Source organism: Manis pentadactyla, chromosome 18, assembly GCF_030020395.1.
Source record: "Manis pentadactyla isolate mManPen7 chromosome 18, mManPen7.hap1, whole genome shotgun sequence".
NCBI lineage: Eukaryota > Metazoa > Chordata > Mammalia > Pholidota > Manidae > Manis > Manis pentadactyla.
The window spans coordinates 10,258,308-10,277,510 of NC_080036.1; the positions used below are offsets into that span (position 1 = coordinate 10,258,308).

The 19,203-nt window shown below is 41.8% G+C and overlaps 1 protein-coding gene across 4 annotated transcripts in view; it reads right to left on the reverse strand.

Moving 5' to 3' along the window:
* Positions 1-19,203, reverse strand: part of GABRA5 (gamma-aminobutyric acid type A receptor subunit alpha5) — a 91,194-nt gene that overhangs the window by 59,059 nt on the left and 12,932 nt on the right. For all 4 annotated transcript variants that reach the window (XM_036919044.2, XM_036919042.2, XM_036919043.2 and 1 more), the window contains 3 exons: positions 16,210-16,331; positions 14,291-14,358; positions 13,969-14,189 (listed from right to left, as the gene is read on the reverse strand). In XM_036919044.2, the coding sequence (XP_036774939.2) occupies positions 13,969-14,189; positions 14,291-14,358; positions 16,210-16,331 (411 nt within the window). The remainder of the gene's footprint in view (positions 1-13,968; positions 14,190-14,290; positions 14,359-16,209; positions 16,332-19,203) is intronic.

The window sequence follows — 19,203 nt, forward strand, 5'->3', positions numbered from 1 at the left end:
AGCCTCCAATGTAGTGCAAACACCCAGGGGGGACCATGCAGCCACAGGAGAGCCCCCAGAGGACCATGGTCCCACGATTGCTTGTGGGATCGTCTGTCACTGGCTTGCACCACTGCATTCACCTGCAGCTAGCCCCTCCAGCTGTGCACCAGCCCCACTGCTGTGTACATGGTGCAACACAGTAACCATGGGTATGCACACAGTTGGCCCCAGCCCTTGCTGCTGGCCCTGGCCCCCACCACTATGCGTGTCTGCAACCAGCCTCTGCCACGTCACCGGCTAGTGCAGCTGACTCCTGCAGCCAACTGTGTGTACACCACCAGCTCTGGCAACCACCACTGCCTGCCTTGGTTCCTAGCCACAAACCCTGGAGATGCTCCTGAGGGCCCAACATTGCAGCCACTGTGGATCCCCAGAAATGCTTACCAAGGACCATACAGTTACTGATGTTGTGGACCCCTGAGCTGAGCTGAACAAACACCATGACCCCCAGACTCCGGGCCACCACATGCCCTTACATTCAGCATCCTACACCACCAGACCCAGAGTAATAGCATGGTCCTGTGTGCTCCCGCCACCAGATGAAAGAATTCCGTTCCAGAAGCCCTCCATAATGTCTGTAAGGGTCAATCCTTCAAGTGTGCAGGCACCCCTTCAAGGCCATAGGATCAGCAGCAGAGTAAACCTCCAGTAACTGGCCCCAAAGAAACGGAGATCCAGGAATTATCCAACAAAGATTTGAAAATAATTGTTCTAAAGATGTTCTGAGAGCTACAAGAGAACACAGGTAAAAAATTTAACAATATCAGCAGTACAAGATCATAATGAGATTAACAAAGATACAGGAAAACAAAGAACTAAACAAACTTTGGAACTGAAGAGTACAATGAGCGTGCTGGTGAATTCAATAGAGAGCTTCAACAGCTGACCTGACCGAGCAGAATAAAGTACCAGCGAACTCAGAGACAGACCAGTGAAAGTATTCAATCAGAGAAGCATAAAGAGGAAGGAGTAAAAAGGAATGTGGACAGCCTAGGGGGATGCATAGGACACCACCAAGAGAAAATAATGTACCATCCTCGGAGTCCCAGAAGGAAAGGGAGGGAGAAGGACATAGAAAGCTTATTTGAAGAGTTACTGCCTGAGAACTTCCCAGAGCTTGGGAGATATCTGGACATCCAAGTTCATGAAACTAATAGTCCATTCCCAAACTTCAATCCAAAATGATCTTCTCTAAGATAAATTATAACAAAACTCTCTAGTATCAAAGACAAAGAGAGAATTTTAAAAGCAGCAAGAGAAAAAACTTTTCTGATACAAGGTAACCTCAATGAGGCAATCAGCAAAATTTTTTAGCAAAGTCCTTGCAGGCTAAGAGAAAATGGATGATATATTAAAGTACTGAGGGAAAAAAAATCTTCCAACAAAGAAGTTGGCAAAGTTGACCTTCAGAAATGTAGGGAACATAGACTTTTCCTAACAAACAAAACCTGAGGAACTTCATCACAACTAGACCTGCCTTGCAAGAAATGCCAAAAGGAGTTCTTCAAATTGAAACAAAGGACATTAACTAGTAACATGAAAACATACAAAGTATATAACACACTAGGAAAGGTAAGCATATAGTCAGATTCAGATTAATATAATATTGCACTCTGGTGGGTCAACCATGTAACCAAGAATAAAGGTTAGAAGTCAAAGGTATTAAAAATAACTATACCTACAATAATTTCTTAATGGATACACAACATAAAGGTAAATTGTATATGATTTCACTTATTTGTGAAATCTAAAAACAAAACAAAACAAATTTACAAAATAGCAGTAGACTTACAGACACTGAGAAGTGACTGGTGATTACCATGGGGAAGGGGCTGGGGTGGGCGGATGGGGAGAGTGTGGGGGATAAAGGGGTACAAAAATTCTCAATCATAATATACGTTGGTCATGGGAATGGTAGTAGAGCATGGAGAACATGACCAATGAGTCTGTAACATCTTCCTATGTCGACAGTAACTGTACTAGCGGGGGTGAGGATTTAATAATACAGGTAACTTCTGAACCACTGTGTTGTATACTTGAAACCAATAGAAGATTGCATGTCAACTATACTTGAAGAATAAAAACAAATAAAAGGGAGAAAAAAAGGGTAGAATTTTCATATACAGTTGAGAGTAAATTACTTGCAGCATAAAATAGATTGTGATAGGTACACATATGTAAACCTCATGTGAATATCCTCAATTCCCAAAGGAAGACAGGAAGAAAGGAACAAGGGAACTACAAAACAGCAAGAAAACAGTTACTAAGATGGCATTAGTAAGTCTATACCTGTCAATAATTCCTCTAAATGCAAAAGGATTAAATTCTCCAATTAAAACATACAGAGTGGCTGAATGGTAGCAAAAAAAGCCCCAATTATATGCAGCCTACAAGAGACTCACATCAGCTGTAAGGACACACACAGGCTCAAAGTGAGGGGATGAAAGAGGACAGTTCATGCAAATGGACACCAAAAGAGAGTAGGGATTGCTATAGTTACAACAGACAAAATCGATTTTAAGCCAAAAACTGCAACAAGAGGCAAAGAAAGTAATTATCTAATGATTAAGGAGTTAATTCATCAAAAAGATACAACAATCTTAAACATATATGTACCCAACATTGGAGCATCTAAATATACTAAGAAAAATATTAACAGATCTGAAGGGAGAAACAGGCAATATAATAAAAGTACAGGACTTCGATACCCCACTTTCCACAATGGCTAGATCATCTAACCAGAACACCAATGAGGAAACATTGCACTGGAGCCATGCGTCAGACCAAGTGGACCTTCAGTCATGTATACAACACTCCACCCAACAGCAGAAGAAGACACATTCTTCTCAAGTGCACACAGTATATTCTTCCAGATAGATATGGTAGGTCACAAAAAAGTCTTAGCAAATTTAAGAAGATTGAAATCATATCAGCTGCCTTTTCTGACCCCCGTGGTATGAAACTAGAAACATTAGCAGGAATAAAAGTGGAAAATGCACAAATATGTAGAAATGAACCAACACATGCCTGAACAACTAATGAGTCAAAGAAGAAATCAAAAGGGAAAAAAAAAACACCTTGAGACAAATGAAAACAGAAACAGAACACATCACAACCTATGGGATGCTGCAGAAGTAGTTCTAAGAAGAAAATTTACATATAAATGCCACCATTAAGAAAAAAGAGCTCAAATAAACAACTTAGCTTTGCAACTCAAGGAAGTATGAAAAGAAAAACTAAATCCAAAGTTTGCAGGACAGAAAAAACAAAGATCAGAGTAGAATAAAAAAGAGAGACAGACTTGAAAAACAATAGAAAATGGTAAAAAGATGAACAGCCAGGTTTTGAAAAGATAAATAAAATTAGCAAATCTTTGCTAAGACTAATAAACAGAGGACTCAAATAAAAACAAATGAAAGAGATGTTACAACTGATACCAAAGAAATACAAAGGATTGTAAGAGATATTGCAAATAATTACATGGCAAAAAACTGGAAACCTAAAAGAAATGGATAAATTCCTATGAACATATAATCTACTAAGCCTGAATCAGGAAGAAATAAAAAATCTGAGCAGAAGTAATGAGACTGAATCAGTATCAATCCCCCCACCCTGCAAAAAAATATCTCAGTACATGACAGTTTCACTGGTGAAGTCTACCAAAGGTTTAAAGAAGAATTAACAGTACTTTTTCTCAAACTTTTCCAATAAAATAAAGAGAAAAACTCTCAAAATCATTTTACAAGACCAATATTACCCTGATATGAAGGCTTATAATGACAGTAAAAGAAAACTGCAGACTAATATCCCTTCTGAACACAGATGCAAAAATTTACAACAAAATATTTGCAGAAGGAATTAAAGAGCATATTAAAAGGATAATACACCATGATCAAGCAGGATTTATTCCTGGGATGCAAATAATAACATATATAAATCCATAATATGATGCACCATACTAATAAAATGAAAGATAAAGATCATATGATCATCTCAATAGATGCAGTAAAAGCATTTGACAAAATACAGCATCCTGTCATGATAAAAATACTCAACAAATTCGGTATAGAAGGAACATAACATAATAAAGGCCATGTGACAAACCCAAAGGTAGCATACTCAGTGGTCAATGTTTATAAGCTTTTCCTCTAAGATCAGAAACATGATAGCAGGGATCATTCTCACCACTCCTACCCAACATAGCACTGGTGCACTAGCCAGAGCAATCAGTCAAGAAAAAGAAATAAAAGTCAGCCAAATAAGGAAAAAAGAAGTAAAATTGTCTTTGTTTGTAGATGAAATGATCTCATATGGGGAAAATCCTAAAAATTCAGACAAAAAAAACTGTTAAAATGAATGAATAAATTCAGGAAAGTTGCAAAATACAGTGTCAACATACAGAAATCAGCTGTGTTTCTATATACTGGCAGTGAAACACCTGAAAATAAAATAAAATAATCCCATTAACAATAGCATAAAACAAGAAAATACATAGGAACAGATTTAAGCAAGGAGGTGAAAGACCTATACACTGAAAATTACATGACTTTGATGAAGGAAATTGAATGAAAAAAATGCAAAGAAATGGAAAAATAACCCTCATTCATGGATTAGAAGAATCAATATTGTTACAGGTGTCCATATTACCCAAAGCCACCTACAGATTCAGTGCAATCCCAGTTAGAATTCTAATGGCATTTTTCACAGAAATAGAAAAAAAACTTCTAAAATTCATGTGAAATGACAAAAGACCACCAAGTAGGCAAAACAATCCCAAGAAAGACAAAGCTGGATGCATCACACCTCCAGATTTCAACTATACTATCAAGCTGTAGTAATCAAAGCAGTTATGGTATTGACTCAAAAGTAGACATAGAGACGAATGAAACAGTATCAAGAGTTCAGAAATAAACCCTAGGATATATAATCAATTAATATTTGACAGGGGAATCAAGTATACTTACTCAGAAAATCTCTTCAATAGTGTTGAGAAAATTGGATAACCACATGCAGAAGAATGAAATGGATCCCTATCTTCTAACATTCACAAAAATTTACTAGTAATGGATTAAAGATTTAAACCTACCAACTGAACCCAAAAAGCTGGTAGAAGAAAGCATACATGCACAGTTCCTTCTCAGCAGATTTTGGCAACAGTATTTTTGGATATAACAGCAAAAGCACAAGCAATAAAAACAAAAGTAACAAGTAGGACTATATCACCTAAAATGCTTCTTCACATCAAAAGAAACAAAAATCTACACTAAAAGGCAACCTATGGAATGGGACAAAATACTTCTAAATCATATAAATGATAGGAGGTTAATTTCCAGAATATATTAAGAACACATACTACTCAACAGCAAAAACCAGACAATCCAAGTTTTAAAATATGCAGAGGAACATAAAAGACATCTTTCCAAAGAAGATGTGCAAATGGATGAGGCACATGAAAAGGTGCTCCACATCACTAATCATCAAGGAGATGCAAATCACAACCACAATGGGCTGTCACCTCACACCTCTCAAAATGACTATCATAATAAAGACAAGAGATAAAAGGCATTGATAAGGATGTGAAGAAAAGGGGACCCATGTGCAATGTTGGTAGGAATATAAATTGTTTCAGCCACCATGGAAAACAGTATGAAGATCCCTCAATAAAATTAAAATAGAACCACCAAATGTCCAGCAATCCTACTTCTCAGTGTATATCCAAAGGAAATGAAGCCAGGATCTCAGAAAGGTATCTGCACCCCCATGTTCATGGCTAATACATGGACGAATGGATGAAGATGTGATTAATAAACAAAAAATAAACACACACACACACACACACATATAATTTAGCCATAAGAAAGATATCTTGCCGTTTGTGATTACATAGATAAACTTTAAGGATATTATGCTAAATGAAATAAATCAGACAAAGAAAGACAAATACTATATGATACCACTCAAATGTGGAATCTACAAGAGCTAAACTGATAAAATACAGAGAAAAGTGGTGGTTGCCAGGGGCTGGGGTTGGGGGAAATAGGGAAATGTTGGTCAAAGGCTACAAACCTCTAGTTATATGATGAGTAAGTTCTAGGAATCTAATGTACAACATGGTGACTATAGTTAATGGTACTGTTATATACTTGAAAGTAGCTAAGAGAATAGATTTTCAATATTCTCACACAAAAAAAGAGAAATGATTATTTATGTGCTATGATAGAGGTGTTAGCTAATGCTATGTTGGTAACTATTTTGCAATATATAAATGTATCAAATCAACACACTTATACACCTTAAAACTTATACAGCTTTACACGTCAATTCTATCTCAATAAAACTGGTAAGTAGATATGTAAGTAAAAGCTTGTAGCACAAATGCCTTCACTTTCCTCAAACTATTTAGAAATGTTGCTGAAGTCCAAGGATTCCTGGCATCCTCTGTCACCCCTTCTTCATATGTGATGCAGGGGAAAGCAGCTTGGCTACTGCTGGCTCATGTGCCGTGTGCACAGCTATCATCAAGGTCAACGGGAAAACACGCCCCCTAAGGAATGTTTCTGCTTCTGTCAAATCAGGCAGGATTTCCAATGACCTTTCTGGGATGACACTCGTCCAGTATCTGTGCTGTCCGACACTGAAGTCATTCTTCACTTCTAGCCATTGACCTCTTGATATATGGTTACTATTACTGAAGAGTTGAATTTTTTGTTTTATTTCACTTTTTAACATGCCATATGTATCTAGTGGCTCCTGTTCTGGGCAGTACAGATTACACAGAAAATAAAACTCACGACGCCAGGCCACTTGGAGGATATTTTAAGTGTCCAGGGCCCTGTCACTTTTTCTTTCTCCATAAGCATAAGGCAAAGTCCTAATTATTCTCCAAGTAAATACAGAAATCCTCACTGCAGGGGCCACATCACCAAGACAGTGGCCCCTCTGAATCGCTCCCTACCGAAGGAACGTGGCCGCTACTCATGGATTGTCTCAGACTCAAAGCATAGAGACAGTATGCATGAGATGAGATGACCAAGTTCACAAGCCAAAGGACCATAACCTTAGTTCACAGTATGAGAGCTGGTTATTTATTTTTTTCCAGGAGAAGGGAGGGGAGGACATTTTTAGCAGCCCCTTGAGTTTAAGTCAGTGTTCTGGTGACCCAATAGCTTGGTGGTCCGTGCAGGCTGGTTGCATGCTGGGGAGGGTGTGGGGCTAAGGATATACTTCTTGACTCTGAGCATGGAAACAGGTTCCAGAGATGCAGCAGTTTACTTTCCCCGCATGTGTTTCGGTGACACCAGGGCTTTACTAGGACCTGATAAAGTATCAGACACATCGTGAACTTTCTTTATCCTGAGCAGGCATGGCGCCCCCTGGTGGAGGTTATTTTCACCCACGACGGACAAATAAAGTTCATAGCTTCCTATTCTGTTTTTTTAGATACTACATTAAATTGGGTATAAGCAGGTGGGTTTAGGCATTTGGGCTTTAGTGACAGTCTAATTTGTCATCTATGAATGGGTATAATGTTGATGTCAAATTCTTAGGGTGTTATGAGTTTTTATTTCTGAAGCACCTGACACAGTAAAGGCCATTCACAACTTGAGAAGTAATTAGCAGACCAGCTCAAGTGGTTCTTTCGATTCAGACATTACTGGGTGAAGCCTGGACTCTACCTGTGTGAGGCTGGGACTTGGCGCCTGGGACTGAGACCTTAGCCAGCCATCACCTGGAACTTTCTACCAAGGGCCTCCTACCCACCCCTCTGAGGAGAGGGCCTTAGAGATTCTGGAAACCTTGTAGGAGGTGTGGCCCTTCGCTTGTAGGTGGCTTATTTCCAAGAAGGTCCATGCCTTGATAGGGAAGCCTGTCTTCTTTCTCACTAGGACAGAGTGCGTCTGACAGCCTTGAGGGGCCAGGACCTCAGGGGACAGAAACATGCTGAAGAGGACCAATTTCAAAAGGATGAGGTAGTTCTTCATGAAATGCATGCCTGCTAGTCCAAAATGGACTGAGTAGACTGAATTGATAATGGATAACTACAGTCATGTTTTAAACCAAATATGCAAGGAATATGTATTAAAATGCCCTCATTTATACTCCACAGGTACAATTTGTTGGCCAAACATCAACATGAATCTTTATAAAACTGGCAGAAATCTAAGCACTGCGAATGTCTGTGAAGGAGAAATCTCTAGGTCTCCCTTCTCAGTCCCTCAAACTAACGTCTAAGAAGTGAAATAGCCATGATTAAGGAAAGGTAGTCTCTTTCATGCCACTATCACTGACTTCTTCCTGTGCAGATGTGCAGTCAGTTTCTCTCAAGGGCCAGCCCAGGGACCAGGCTCTGGGGTTACACGGGATGTACAGAGTTACCCAGAGTCAAGAATGTTCAACACGTGATCCTTTCCCCCAGAGTTCAACTGGAAATCAAATGCAGCATTGCAAATGCTCTGACCAAGGTTGCTCAGGGTGCCACAAAGCAGAGAAGCCGGAGCTGAGTCAGGGGGCAGCAGGCTGACAGGGAGCAGGGGACCCCGGGAAGACGTCTTGGAGAGGTCTCGGTTTTCAGTGATGGAGGGAGCTGAGGGGGGGTGGAGGTGCGTGCCTGATGGGGAGACAGAGGTAAGAGGGACAGTGTGCAAACCCTCCCGTGGCCCCAGATTACAAACAAAGGTCATTCGCAGTCAGGTCAGTGCATACATTGGTCTGTAAGACTCATTTCCCACAGAGAAAGAAGAAAAGCTGATGTTACTAGAAATCCTGGGATGAGAAACTGTTAAACACTGCTTGCTAATCACATCTCAGGTTGCAAAATGGGTTGGCACTATATCTTCAGTTTCACATATAAGGTGTCAGACAGGAAGGAATACAAATGATCTCTTCTCCCACTGTTCCTACAGTTTTTCTAGAGCACTTGGAAATATGCGTCCCAAGCCTTATGTTTTAGCCAATTCCTGGAATTTGTCCAAAGGATATAATGGTATGTGCTTTCATGAGAATGTTGTTTATCACAGAGGAAGAAGTGGAAATGTCATGAATTGTTCTTAGAGACTTTATAATGACTGGATATCCACATGATAGAATGTGGCAGATCATGAAGTTTTAGAAGAATATTTAGTAACAGGGGAAAACATTTTCAATAAATTATAAAGCTACTTACAGGTTAGTTGTCACTCAAAAACGACAGGACAGTAGGTGTGAGCACACACAGACATACACATGTGTGTCTACACACACAGACACATGTACTTGATTCACACCAATTTACCAACATTGATTCTCTTTGGTCTGTGTGTTATCATAACCGTAGTCCATACTTGGTGATTTTCTTTGTTTTACAAATTCTTTTTATCATATTTTAATTCTGTCATTAAAATAACCTTAAATATTGCAAGATTTAGTCAATGTCTGTAGCTGTCATGAAAGACATTTTTAACTAGATACTAGTGTGTGTGTATAGATACAAATATAGATATAGATGTTTGTATATGTATATACACACAATACACATATATGTGCCTAGTTAAAAACTTCTAGTTATATATGTATAATTTCCTTCAAATATTTAACCCACAAATCAAACGTTTAACATACGTATCATTTCCTTTAAGTGAGTTACTAACACTAAAGGAATGGGGCCCCCAATCACCATGCAAAAGTGTGGCTGTGCTGCCTCCCAGTGGCCATTGAAGGAACAACCGAACATACTCTCAATTTTCAAGGTGAGGAATTCTCAGAGCCTGCAGATTTATGCATTGGAAGGAAAGAAAGGAAAAACAGCAATGATAACAAAGAGTGGCTCTAAGCGACTGAAGTAAAATAAGCAAGGACTCGGGCCAACTAAATGATATAATCAGGAATCGAGCCTATGCTTTCTTCACTCCACCGTATTCCCACAGTTCAAAGCTATGCTTCCCACTAATGATGAAAATCTAAATGGAATTTGAATAATCATAAAAATGCCTTTCCCTTAAGAGAAGTGACAAAACACGTGTAGTAACGGTGCTTATGAGTTCTGTACATGCAGGAAACTTTTGAGAAGAGTGTTACCTCTGGGAATGGGTCTGCTGGGTCTTCCATGATGCATGTACAGTGTTTAAAACTAACTGTAACAACAAAATTTAAAAGATCTATACCCACCTGTAGCAAAAGAACCATGTTTTGTTTTGTTTTTTAAGAGAAGGGACATGTTTGTCATCCTTAAATGCATTTAAGAATTGTGTTTAAAAACATGTATTAATAATGATGGTTGTATGAGGGTCCTGGTACTTTGACAAGAGTGTTAATTCAAGGAATGGTTGTAAAACTCTTCCATAATGCATTTAGAGAAGTGTTTTAAAATGTGTAATGAAGACATTTATAAGAGTTGTAAAAAAAAATACGCCTTTCTCCAAAATAGCACAGGGGAACACAAATTGTGTGTAAGTGAGAATGCCCAGTAGCAAGCATACAACGCACGGCTCTCCTGGGCTCTGGGAGCAGCACACTGCTTCCACAAGAAGCAATCATCAGCCCTCTACAGAGGCCGGCTGGTCCCTCTGCCATATAGGCGCAGGCTGGGTGGTCGGGGTGCAACAGCATTCCCCCAACAGCAGCCGTTCTGAGGCAAGCAGAACTGTCTTCTGCTAAGTTCTGTCTTGTCTACTGTGGTTTCCTGCATGAGAAACTCAGGGACATTTGCTTTTCTGCCAGGGGCCCAAAGACTGGGGGGAGCATGCCCTTCGGTGGTCCTCACTGTTCCTTCCCAGAAGGGCTGGAGTATGAGAGGATTTGGGAGAAAGGGAAATGAAAGGGGCTCATTGTTCCAGCTCATGTGATCATGAAAAAAGAAAATCTATCATCAGACTTGGCATAGTCCCTGGGAGAGGAGGTCCAACTGTACTCCAAGGCCTATGGTGGAATAGCTTTGAGACCCACTGCTACACGACGACAACCACAAATTCTAGCCAGGAAGACAGCTAGCAAGGCTGGCCAGGAGGATGATGCATTCGGGCCCAGACAGGCCGGCGTCAGACTCTGGGCCTGCTCCTCTTCTCACGCCAAGCCTCACGGGAAGGCCTGAGAACCTGCTGCCATGAGGTTTCCTTGGAGGGAAGCTGCCTATGGTTGGAAGCCTCCTGCCTAATGTCTGAAGCATAACTATGGAGACAGTTCTATAAAATATATGAACCTATTTGCTGAAAGACTGTCCTCAGAGAAAGTGTTCAATACTCTCTCAGTGCCCCACCCTTGAGGGTCCAACAGGGAAGGTTTGTTCCTGTCCACAGGCTTATCCTGAGCAGCTGGTGCTTCTTATCTTTGTATCAGATGACCGTCGGTGGTAGACAGTTCTTCAGAACCAAAACTGTAGGTTACCTCCAGGCAAGCACCTAAAACTGTTCGGCAGACATTTTGGGAGCAAATGCCATCCATGGGTTATGTGCTCCTGGCTTCTTTGGAGTCCCCTATTTAAAGAATTCCATCTTTCTGAACTATGTGTACCTTTGAATGATCTCTGGAGCATGGTGGGGATGTTACATAATAAATCCTTTCTGTGTGCAATCACCTCCATGGAGTTACTTTTTAGAAGTTGGTAACAGTACTCTTCCAGAGATTCTACACATTTGTCTCAGATTAAAAGTGTATCACATGGACCGTAATTTGTGCACTTTCATATTCCATCTTTCTAATTAGGTCTGAAGTCTGAATAAAAATTCTGAAGTATGATTTTAGTTGAAAAATGTATAGAATGTTTATATCGCTTTTGATGTTCAGCATCACAAGCAACATGATCATGGAAACACTTGTGCATAAAACTCAGTCCATATTCCTAGTTATTTCTTTTGAATGGATGTCACATGGATGGCTGGATCCACTACATCACTGGCTTTACAAGGCTTGACTGGAGGGAACCCTTGCTAAACAGAAAGGCGGTACCACTGGAATGTTCAAGGATGGCAAGAGGGCACCGGGACACTACCGGCTGTGTGACTAGTCTTACCACCTGTAATCCCTACTGCCGCTTCTCTGCCCTTGCTAAATCAACAGGTAAAATGCTATCAAATCACAGCTTTACTATATGAACATTCATAACACCTTCAAGTAGAAGTATTTCCATTTTCCAAATACTATATATGACTGAAAAAAGAAAACTCATTATCAGCTTTGCAATTCACGAGCAGACGTCCTCTGCATAAGCAAGGATGACTTATAACTGGTAAGTGGCTCTGGGTTTCACCATCCTCCTTCTGGGCGTGACACTGACGTGGATAAGAAGGCCATCATACGTCTCATAACACTGCATGCCTCCAATTTTCAAATGTGGTACATTAAACAGGGAAATTCCTTAGACCTGAATTCCAATTCCTGCTGCCCTTCTCATGAAGTTTGTGACCTTGGACTGATTATCAAACATCTCTGAGAGTTGCTCTCTTTGTTCGTTAATGGAAACAGTGTGACCTTGTGGACAGGGCTGTCTGAGGACTGAAGGATTTTGTGTGTGAAGTTGCCTAACACAGACACTCAGAAAGAGGCCCATCTGCTGCTTCTTTTCCCCTTCTAAACAAGGGGCCTACATCGCTATCTTTTTCAAGTTATCATGCACCCAAATTAAAGCATCCCACTGACTCAGGCAGTGGGCCTAACTACGGTCCCTCGGTGAGAGGAACCAGATGTGAGTCAAGGACAACCGCCTGTGGGGCCTGGGAGCATTTCTGTTCTGTGAACAGCACACAGGTGCACAGCAGGCTCACACAGTGTCCCCACAATAACGACACCCGGTGATTCGTCCCAACCCCGTGGGGCCCCCCAGCACCTTCCAGGACCTGGGACTTGTCCCCACTCCTCCTCTCTGCTCGCAAGGCTGCACAAGATGCACCTGGATTCACTACACAGCCTTCCTCTGCAGAATGAGGACCAAGGACTAATTTTCAACCTTTGGGATTATGTCTTAGCTTTTCAAGATACTTTTCTGTACGGAGAAGGAACCACCCTGGGCCTGGGGCACTGATCTTATATTCACAATTCATGTCTCCATCTATGAGTGAAACACGTTCAAGTTCAATGCAGGGCAAAGGCAAGAGCCAGGAGTGGATCAAGATGCCAGGGCGGGACTATAGGCTTACAGAGTCCTTGCTGGGCTGTTAAAAGGAAAAGCAAGTCCTGTGGTCAAATAGGTTTGGGACACAATGCGTCCAAGTGTTCGTTCCTCTGGGCACATGTCAGGACCTGCAGCCTCTGAAGATGGCAGTATTGATGCTATTTTCCTATGATTACTTTTAAATATATGTATTACAAAGAATTATATGATAGAGAAATTCCACTAACACCTACACAAAGGCATGTGCTTTTTTTTTTTTTTTTTTTAACTCGGCTTCAGTGCTTTTTCTTTCATTTAAAAACATCTTTCTCGAAGAATATTTAGGCCCAGCATGGAAATTGAAAAGCTACCAAGAAGCCTTTCTTGCCAGTCAATTTATTGATTTACTCAGACGCAATGAATAATTCAGAAGGAAGAAATGACTAATAATCCTTTTAACTCTGAAACACTAAAATTTAACCTCAGCATTGGAATATTACCAAACCATAGAGAAGTAAATGGCTTTTAAAACTTCAGTGGGGTTTCACAACTGCCACACAAAAAGGGTTCTCCTCAGATTTTTTAAAAATAAATTTCCCTCACTTATATTATCTGGGTCGGTATTCCAATGATGCTCTTGACCTTGAACCAAATAAACAAGCATTGGTAACAAATACTACGGACCTAATCGCAGCCTAGGAAAATAATCACATGGATACCGGCCTGGGCAAGTTTAAAGGTACAAAATACACACCCCGAGCAATCGGCAAGTCCATCAGGTTGCAGGGGCAGCGCCCTGTCCACGGGGCCCCGCGCCCCGGGACCCCCGCCGCCCCCCGCCCTGCGCGCCCCCGCGCCCCGCTCACCGCATGGTGTAGAGCAGGGTGCCGTCGTCCTCCAGCCTCAGCAGCTTGTTGGGCGTGGTCATGTTGTGGGCGATGGACTTCTTCCCGTTGTGGAAGAACGTGTCCGGAGTCCAGATTTTGCTGGCAAGCAGGTTGTTGAGAGGCAGGCGCTGCATGGGCCCTTTAAAGCGAAGCCTTTCATCTTTCCAGCTTTGCCGGAAAAACACATCTATGGTGTATTCCTAATGCAAAGGAAGGCAACCAAGGCCCGTCTCAGTAGGGGAGGCCCGAGGCGGGGCCCTCGCGGTGCTTACCCAGGGCCTCCGGCCGCGCCTGGACCTACCATTTCCGTGTCGGACACCGGGCCGAAGCTGGTGACGTAGATGTCCGTCCTCACCTGGGTGATGCGCTCTGCAACAGACAGGGGTCCCGGCTGGGCGCAGCGCTCACCGACGGCCGCCCCTGCAGCCTATCTGGGTCTTTACTCTAGAAAGCAGTTTCACTCCTGGCAACCAGAGGGCTTTTAAAATGTGTTTGTGAAATGTGGGGGACTGAACAGGCACCAGATGAACCGGGGCGCTCCCAGCGGCAGCACGAAGCAAGCGCTCATCGTGGGAAGAAAGGCGCTTGGTTCTCACTGTCCTTACCCCCCGCCCCACTCCCCGTGAGGAACTCTCACGGGCAGAGGGGCCGAGTCCTGGCTGTGGGACTTGGGGTGCTGTTCACACACACCTGAGCTTCAGTGTCCCCCTGGGTGAAGCTGAAACAATGTTTCCAGCCTCACATGCACAGTTCTGCTCTCCCATAAAGAGCGGCTTTTAAAGGGGCCGGACAATTCAGATGAGGGGGTGAGACTTGGAGCATCTGCGGTGAAAACGTTAGTCCTGGGCAGTCCCTGGGGAAAGGATGTGTACGAAATGTCCACAGTGTGGCCTGCGGCAGGGACAGGTTGAGAAGGAAGACCCACTTTGCCTCATATGGCATTTTGAAATGTTAGAAATTTTTATTATGTAAGACAACTATTTCAGTGAAAGAATTGAAAATACATAAAGTGATAAAAGTAGTCAATAATATTGGAGTAAAATGTGTGTGCTCCCTGGGCACTACCAGGACCCTGTAGCCCCTGGAGTCGCGTGTGAGGACCATATGCGGAGTGTGCTACCGCCACCAGAAGTGACCCCACACCTCCGGAGGGTGTCCTCACGAGTCAGAGCTCCCAAGGCTTGTCTCCCCTGCACCTCGCTGTGTGGAAGCACACGTGAGCACGGTACTCGGACACGGGTTTGTGTGGTGCCTGGGTTCTCAGTGCCTGTGTCCCCACTGAGATGAGCCCCAGCAGGTGTCTCTCTGTGGGATTCTCAAGCCCCGCCCTACAGGACTAACACGTGAGGGGCTCATGAGGATGCCACGTGACCGCAGCTCATTGGAGTGCAACAGGCTTTGATTCCCGTGGGTTTGATCAAAGGAGCCTGGGGGCTGCTGGACACAGAAGCCCAAGGACGTTAACTCAGAGGTGGAGTAACACGGTGTCGAGGGGCCTATTTGGGCTTCTCTTGCTGAGAATGGCAATTCATCCTTTAAGGGGATTACCCTGTTAAACATGGAAATAATGGAGAAGTTAGCTTTTTCCTGGGAGAAGGTAGTTGCTGGAGGGTCTCTAACTTACCTAATGGAGCAAGCTCAAGTGCACCACAATCAGCTACAGCCAAGGGCACCACAGATGCTGGAAAGGCACACGAATCTCAGCACAAAATTAAGCTGTGCCAATTGTGCCCTGAAAGCACACTTTGCTATTCACTTATTTTTATCGACTTCCATAGGATCAAAGAATATACTATAATTATGACCCTAGTGAAAGAAATTAAACATATAATATATAAAGGTGTAAAGAACAATTGCACTGAGCAATGGATTTCTGAAAAGGGCTTCCATAGATAAGCAAGTAAGATCATAAATTATTCCTTAACACAGGGCAATCTCAACTTCAGTCACCTAAGAATTGGTTCCCTCTTAAGTGAACCAGAATGGACATTAGGATTATCTGGAGAAAAAGGATTTTGCAAGGAGACCATTTCTCCCAGCTTGTGGCATCTGGAAAATGATAAAAAAAAAAAGGATTCAGGAGCCTTGGCAACAATGATAAGTTCAAACTCCTGGCAGGGAAGCTTTCTGAGTTGTCTCAGTCACAGAAGACATGAACTTGAGGCTGAGCTTCAGCTTTTTTGTGGCCTGGTGGGCCGGGGCCAAGGGGAACCCACTCACCTCCAAGCCCAGGCCTCAGTCTGTTGTCATAGCCATCCAAGAGCCCATCCAAGATCCTGGTAAATATCGTGATGTTGTCATTGGTCTCGTCTTTTGATGAACTGGTTGGCATTTGTGAAAAGCTTTTTAACAGAGAACAAAAGAGTTCACATGTGTGTTAGTTATTGCCTACAAATGCTTCTCAAGACATAGAAAACAAGGAATAATATGGTAATTTGTCTTGGAGGGGGGCCGAGACTGATCTCTACTACTTAGGTTTTTGTTTTGCATAAGTAAGTAAATAAACCTTAATTATTGAATGTCCAGAAAGGGTGCTGGCTCTGGGATGGCAGTCCATCAGCTTGACATGATGCTCAAAATCCATCCCTCCCTGATTTTGAAAAGCCCTTTATGTCAAGATTGTAGCCATTTTTAAAACAAATTAGCTACTGCACATGGACTAGTACAGCCTAATACACTCGGAGGGGATTTCAGAGGTTTGGTTTACACAGAAAACTGAGTCTTCATATTTTTCAAAAGTCTGCAATGGATGATTGGTGTGGAGGGGATATTTTAAATTTATGCAAGCTGAAAAGTAAAGTTAGGTCCCAAAACTTTATAGAGATAGAGCAGATGACAATGAGAAACTGTCCTGAGCAGATCTGGCAAACTGACAAAGAGTTACTTGGGAGGGAAAGAAAGTCACCAGTCTAGAAGACAGTCACATATAAGGAGAGCATGGAGCCCACCTCAGGTTTCCACAGCTGTTTTCAGATGTTGCAAATAGCAAGATGCTTGGAATAATCAAGAATTTGACCTACATATTTGGTTTGGCTCCATGGGGAACTCACATAGCTTACACAGCTGAAAGCCAGGCTGGTGCCGAGAAGTCAGCACCCTTGGCACTTGGTACAACGAGTGATTCCTGGGATGTCCTGCAGAGCCTGGCTTTGGGACCCTTATTCTGCTCAAGCCACTTTCTCTTCCATGAATCAGCTGAAATGAGAGCTGGGACCGACCATTAGCATACGGTGCTCAGGGCAGAATCGATGTTTCCCTTCCCCACCCAGTTCTTGAAAGTTGGTCATTTTTATTGACTGCCTCTAAACAATCGATTCTTTACTGGCCTAAAGCTATTCCTGAAGCTATTTTGAATGAAAGAGTATAAAGTTCTTTTGATCTAATTATCATATCACCATTAAGCTGCATATAGTTGAAACTCTAACAAGCTAAAATTCAGTCCTGTTCCTATAGAATCCATAGACACAATTTTTTACTCTGTGACTTAGTATTTAAAATACTACATTCCCTTTCTCTGACATGCATTGTCACTTCACACTTTGGAATGATGCCCCCCCAACCTTGCAGACTGTATTCCAGGAAGAAAGGCCTTAACATTGCCCTCTGGGGTTATGAGAGAAAGAAACAGTGATATTTTGCACTTGCACAGTTGAGTAAATTGGTCAAACTAAATCTGGCCTCACTGTCCACTTCTCATGGTGTTCACATTATCAATAGGTTTGCTATCAATATGTTTCCATATTTCATTTTAGGCTGTTGTCCAATGGTCCAATTCTTGGAAGGTCCTTGCTGGCTCTAACTTAGAATAGATGGGAGAACATACACACTAGTAGAAAATGCATATCACTTATATATATAATATAAAAAAGACAACCTTGTGGAAACAGAGAGTAGAATGGTGGTTACCAGTGACTAAAGTTTTGAGAAATAGGGAGATGTTGGTCAAAAGGTACAAACTTCAGTTATAAGACAAATAAGTTCTGGGCATCTAATGTACAGCATGATGATTATAGTTGGCTTCAAATTGCTAAGAGACTAGCTCTTAAATGTTCTCACCACAAAAAAGAAATGATAATTATGTATCATGAGGGAAGTGTTAGCTAATGCTACAGTGGTAATCATATTGCAAAGTATAAACGTATCAAATTAACATGTTATACACCTTAAACTCAAAGGATGATTTATATCCATGATATCTCAATAAAAAACTAAAGATTAAAAAAAGTAACATCACTGTAAATCAGAAAAAAAGAAAAAACACATCTTAATGTTTTGAATACATATTTCTCAGCTATTCCACCATGTGTTGTGAAAATATTCTTAAATTACATGTGATCCAAACAGCCCTGGCTGCTAGAATACAAAGACTACACTATGTCATCGACCATCCGAGACATCCCCAACACTGTGCCTCACCGTGACCAGTCACGAGTGCTGCTTCCCTTGGCACTCTGAGCACCACTCCACCACAGTTTCAGAGAAATATTCTATTTGGCTCTGAACTCCACTTCACAAATACCCAAATCATTTCTGACAGCATTGCAATAGGATGCTATGCTCAAGAATTCCAAAGCTCATCTTCCATTTCCTGGCCAACATTTTTTTTTAAAAGGTGGGGAGGGGGTGTTTAAAAATATCTATACTCACTTACACAAAATTACACAGTCTTTGGATGAATTTCAGTATCTGTTCTGTTCTCCATAGCTGCTTCTTGTAGTTACTTGTGGGCCTATTTATGATAGAGGTCATAGCTGTGGACTTGCCCTGATTTTTTCTTCTCTGTATTTACTGATGATTTGAGATTATCCTAAAAAATGATTCATGTGCAGCATGTGGTCATGAAATACACTATTTTCACAGCCATGGGGAGGAAGGCCCTTCCCTTATCATAGGTAGCTAATAATGTGCCTGATCCAGGAGAATCTCACAGATGTGTGATGAACTTACTAGGGTCTGTCTCAAGGTGCAAAAATCTATAAAGACTGCTTCTAAATTAAAAAGCAACTTGAGCTTGCTTTGTTCCATTCTGGTTAGTTTAAAGTACCTGGAAAACAAAATAATATGAAAGAGCTGGGCTGTGCCTTCCATGTGATATATAATGCACAGAGTTACATATAGGAGGCCTCCAGTGGAAACTTGAGATCCTTCTTCCTCCTGAACAATCCCTCCATTTAGGTTCAGAAGGCAGGCTCAAGCTCACCAACATTCCATCTC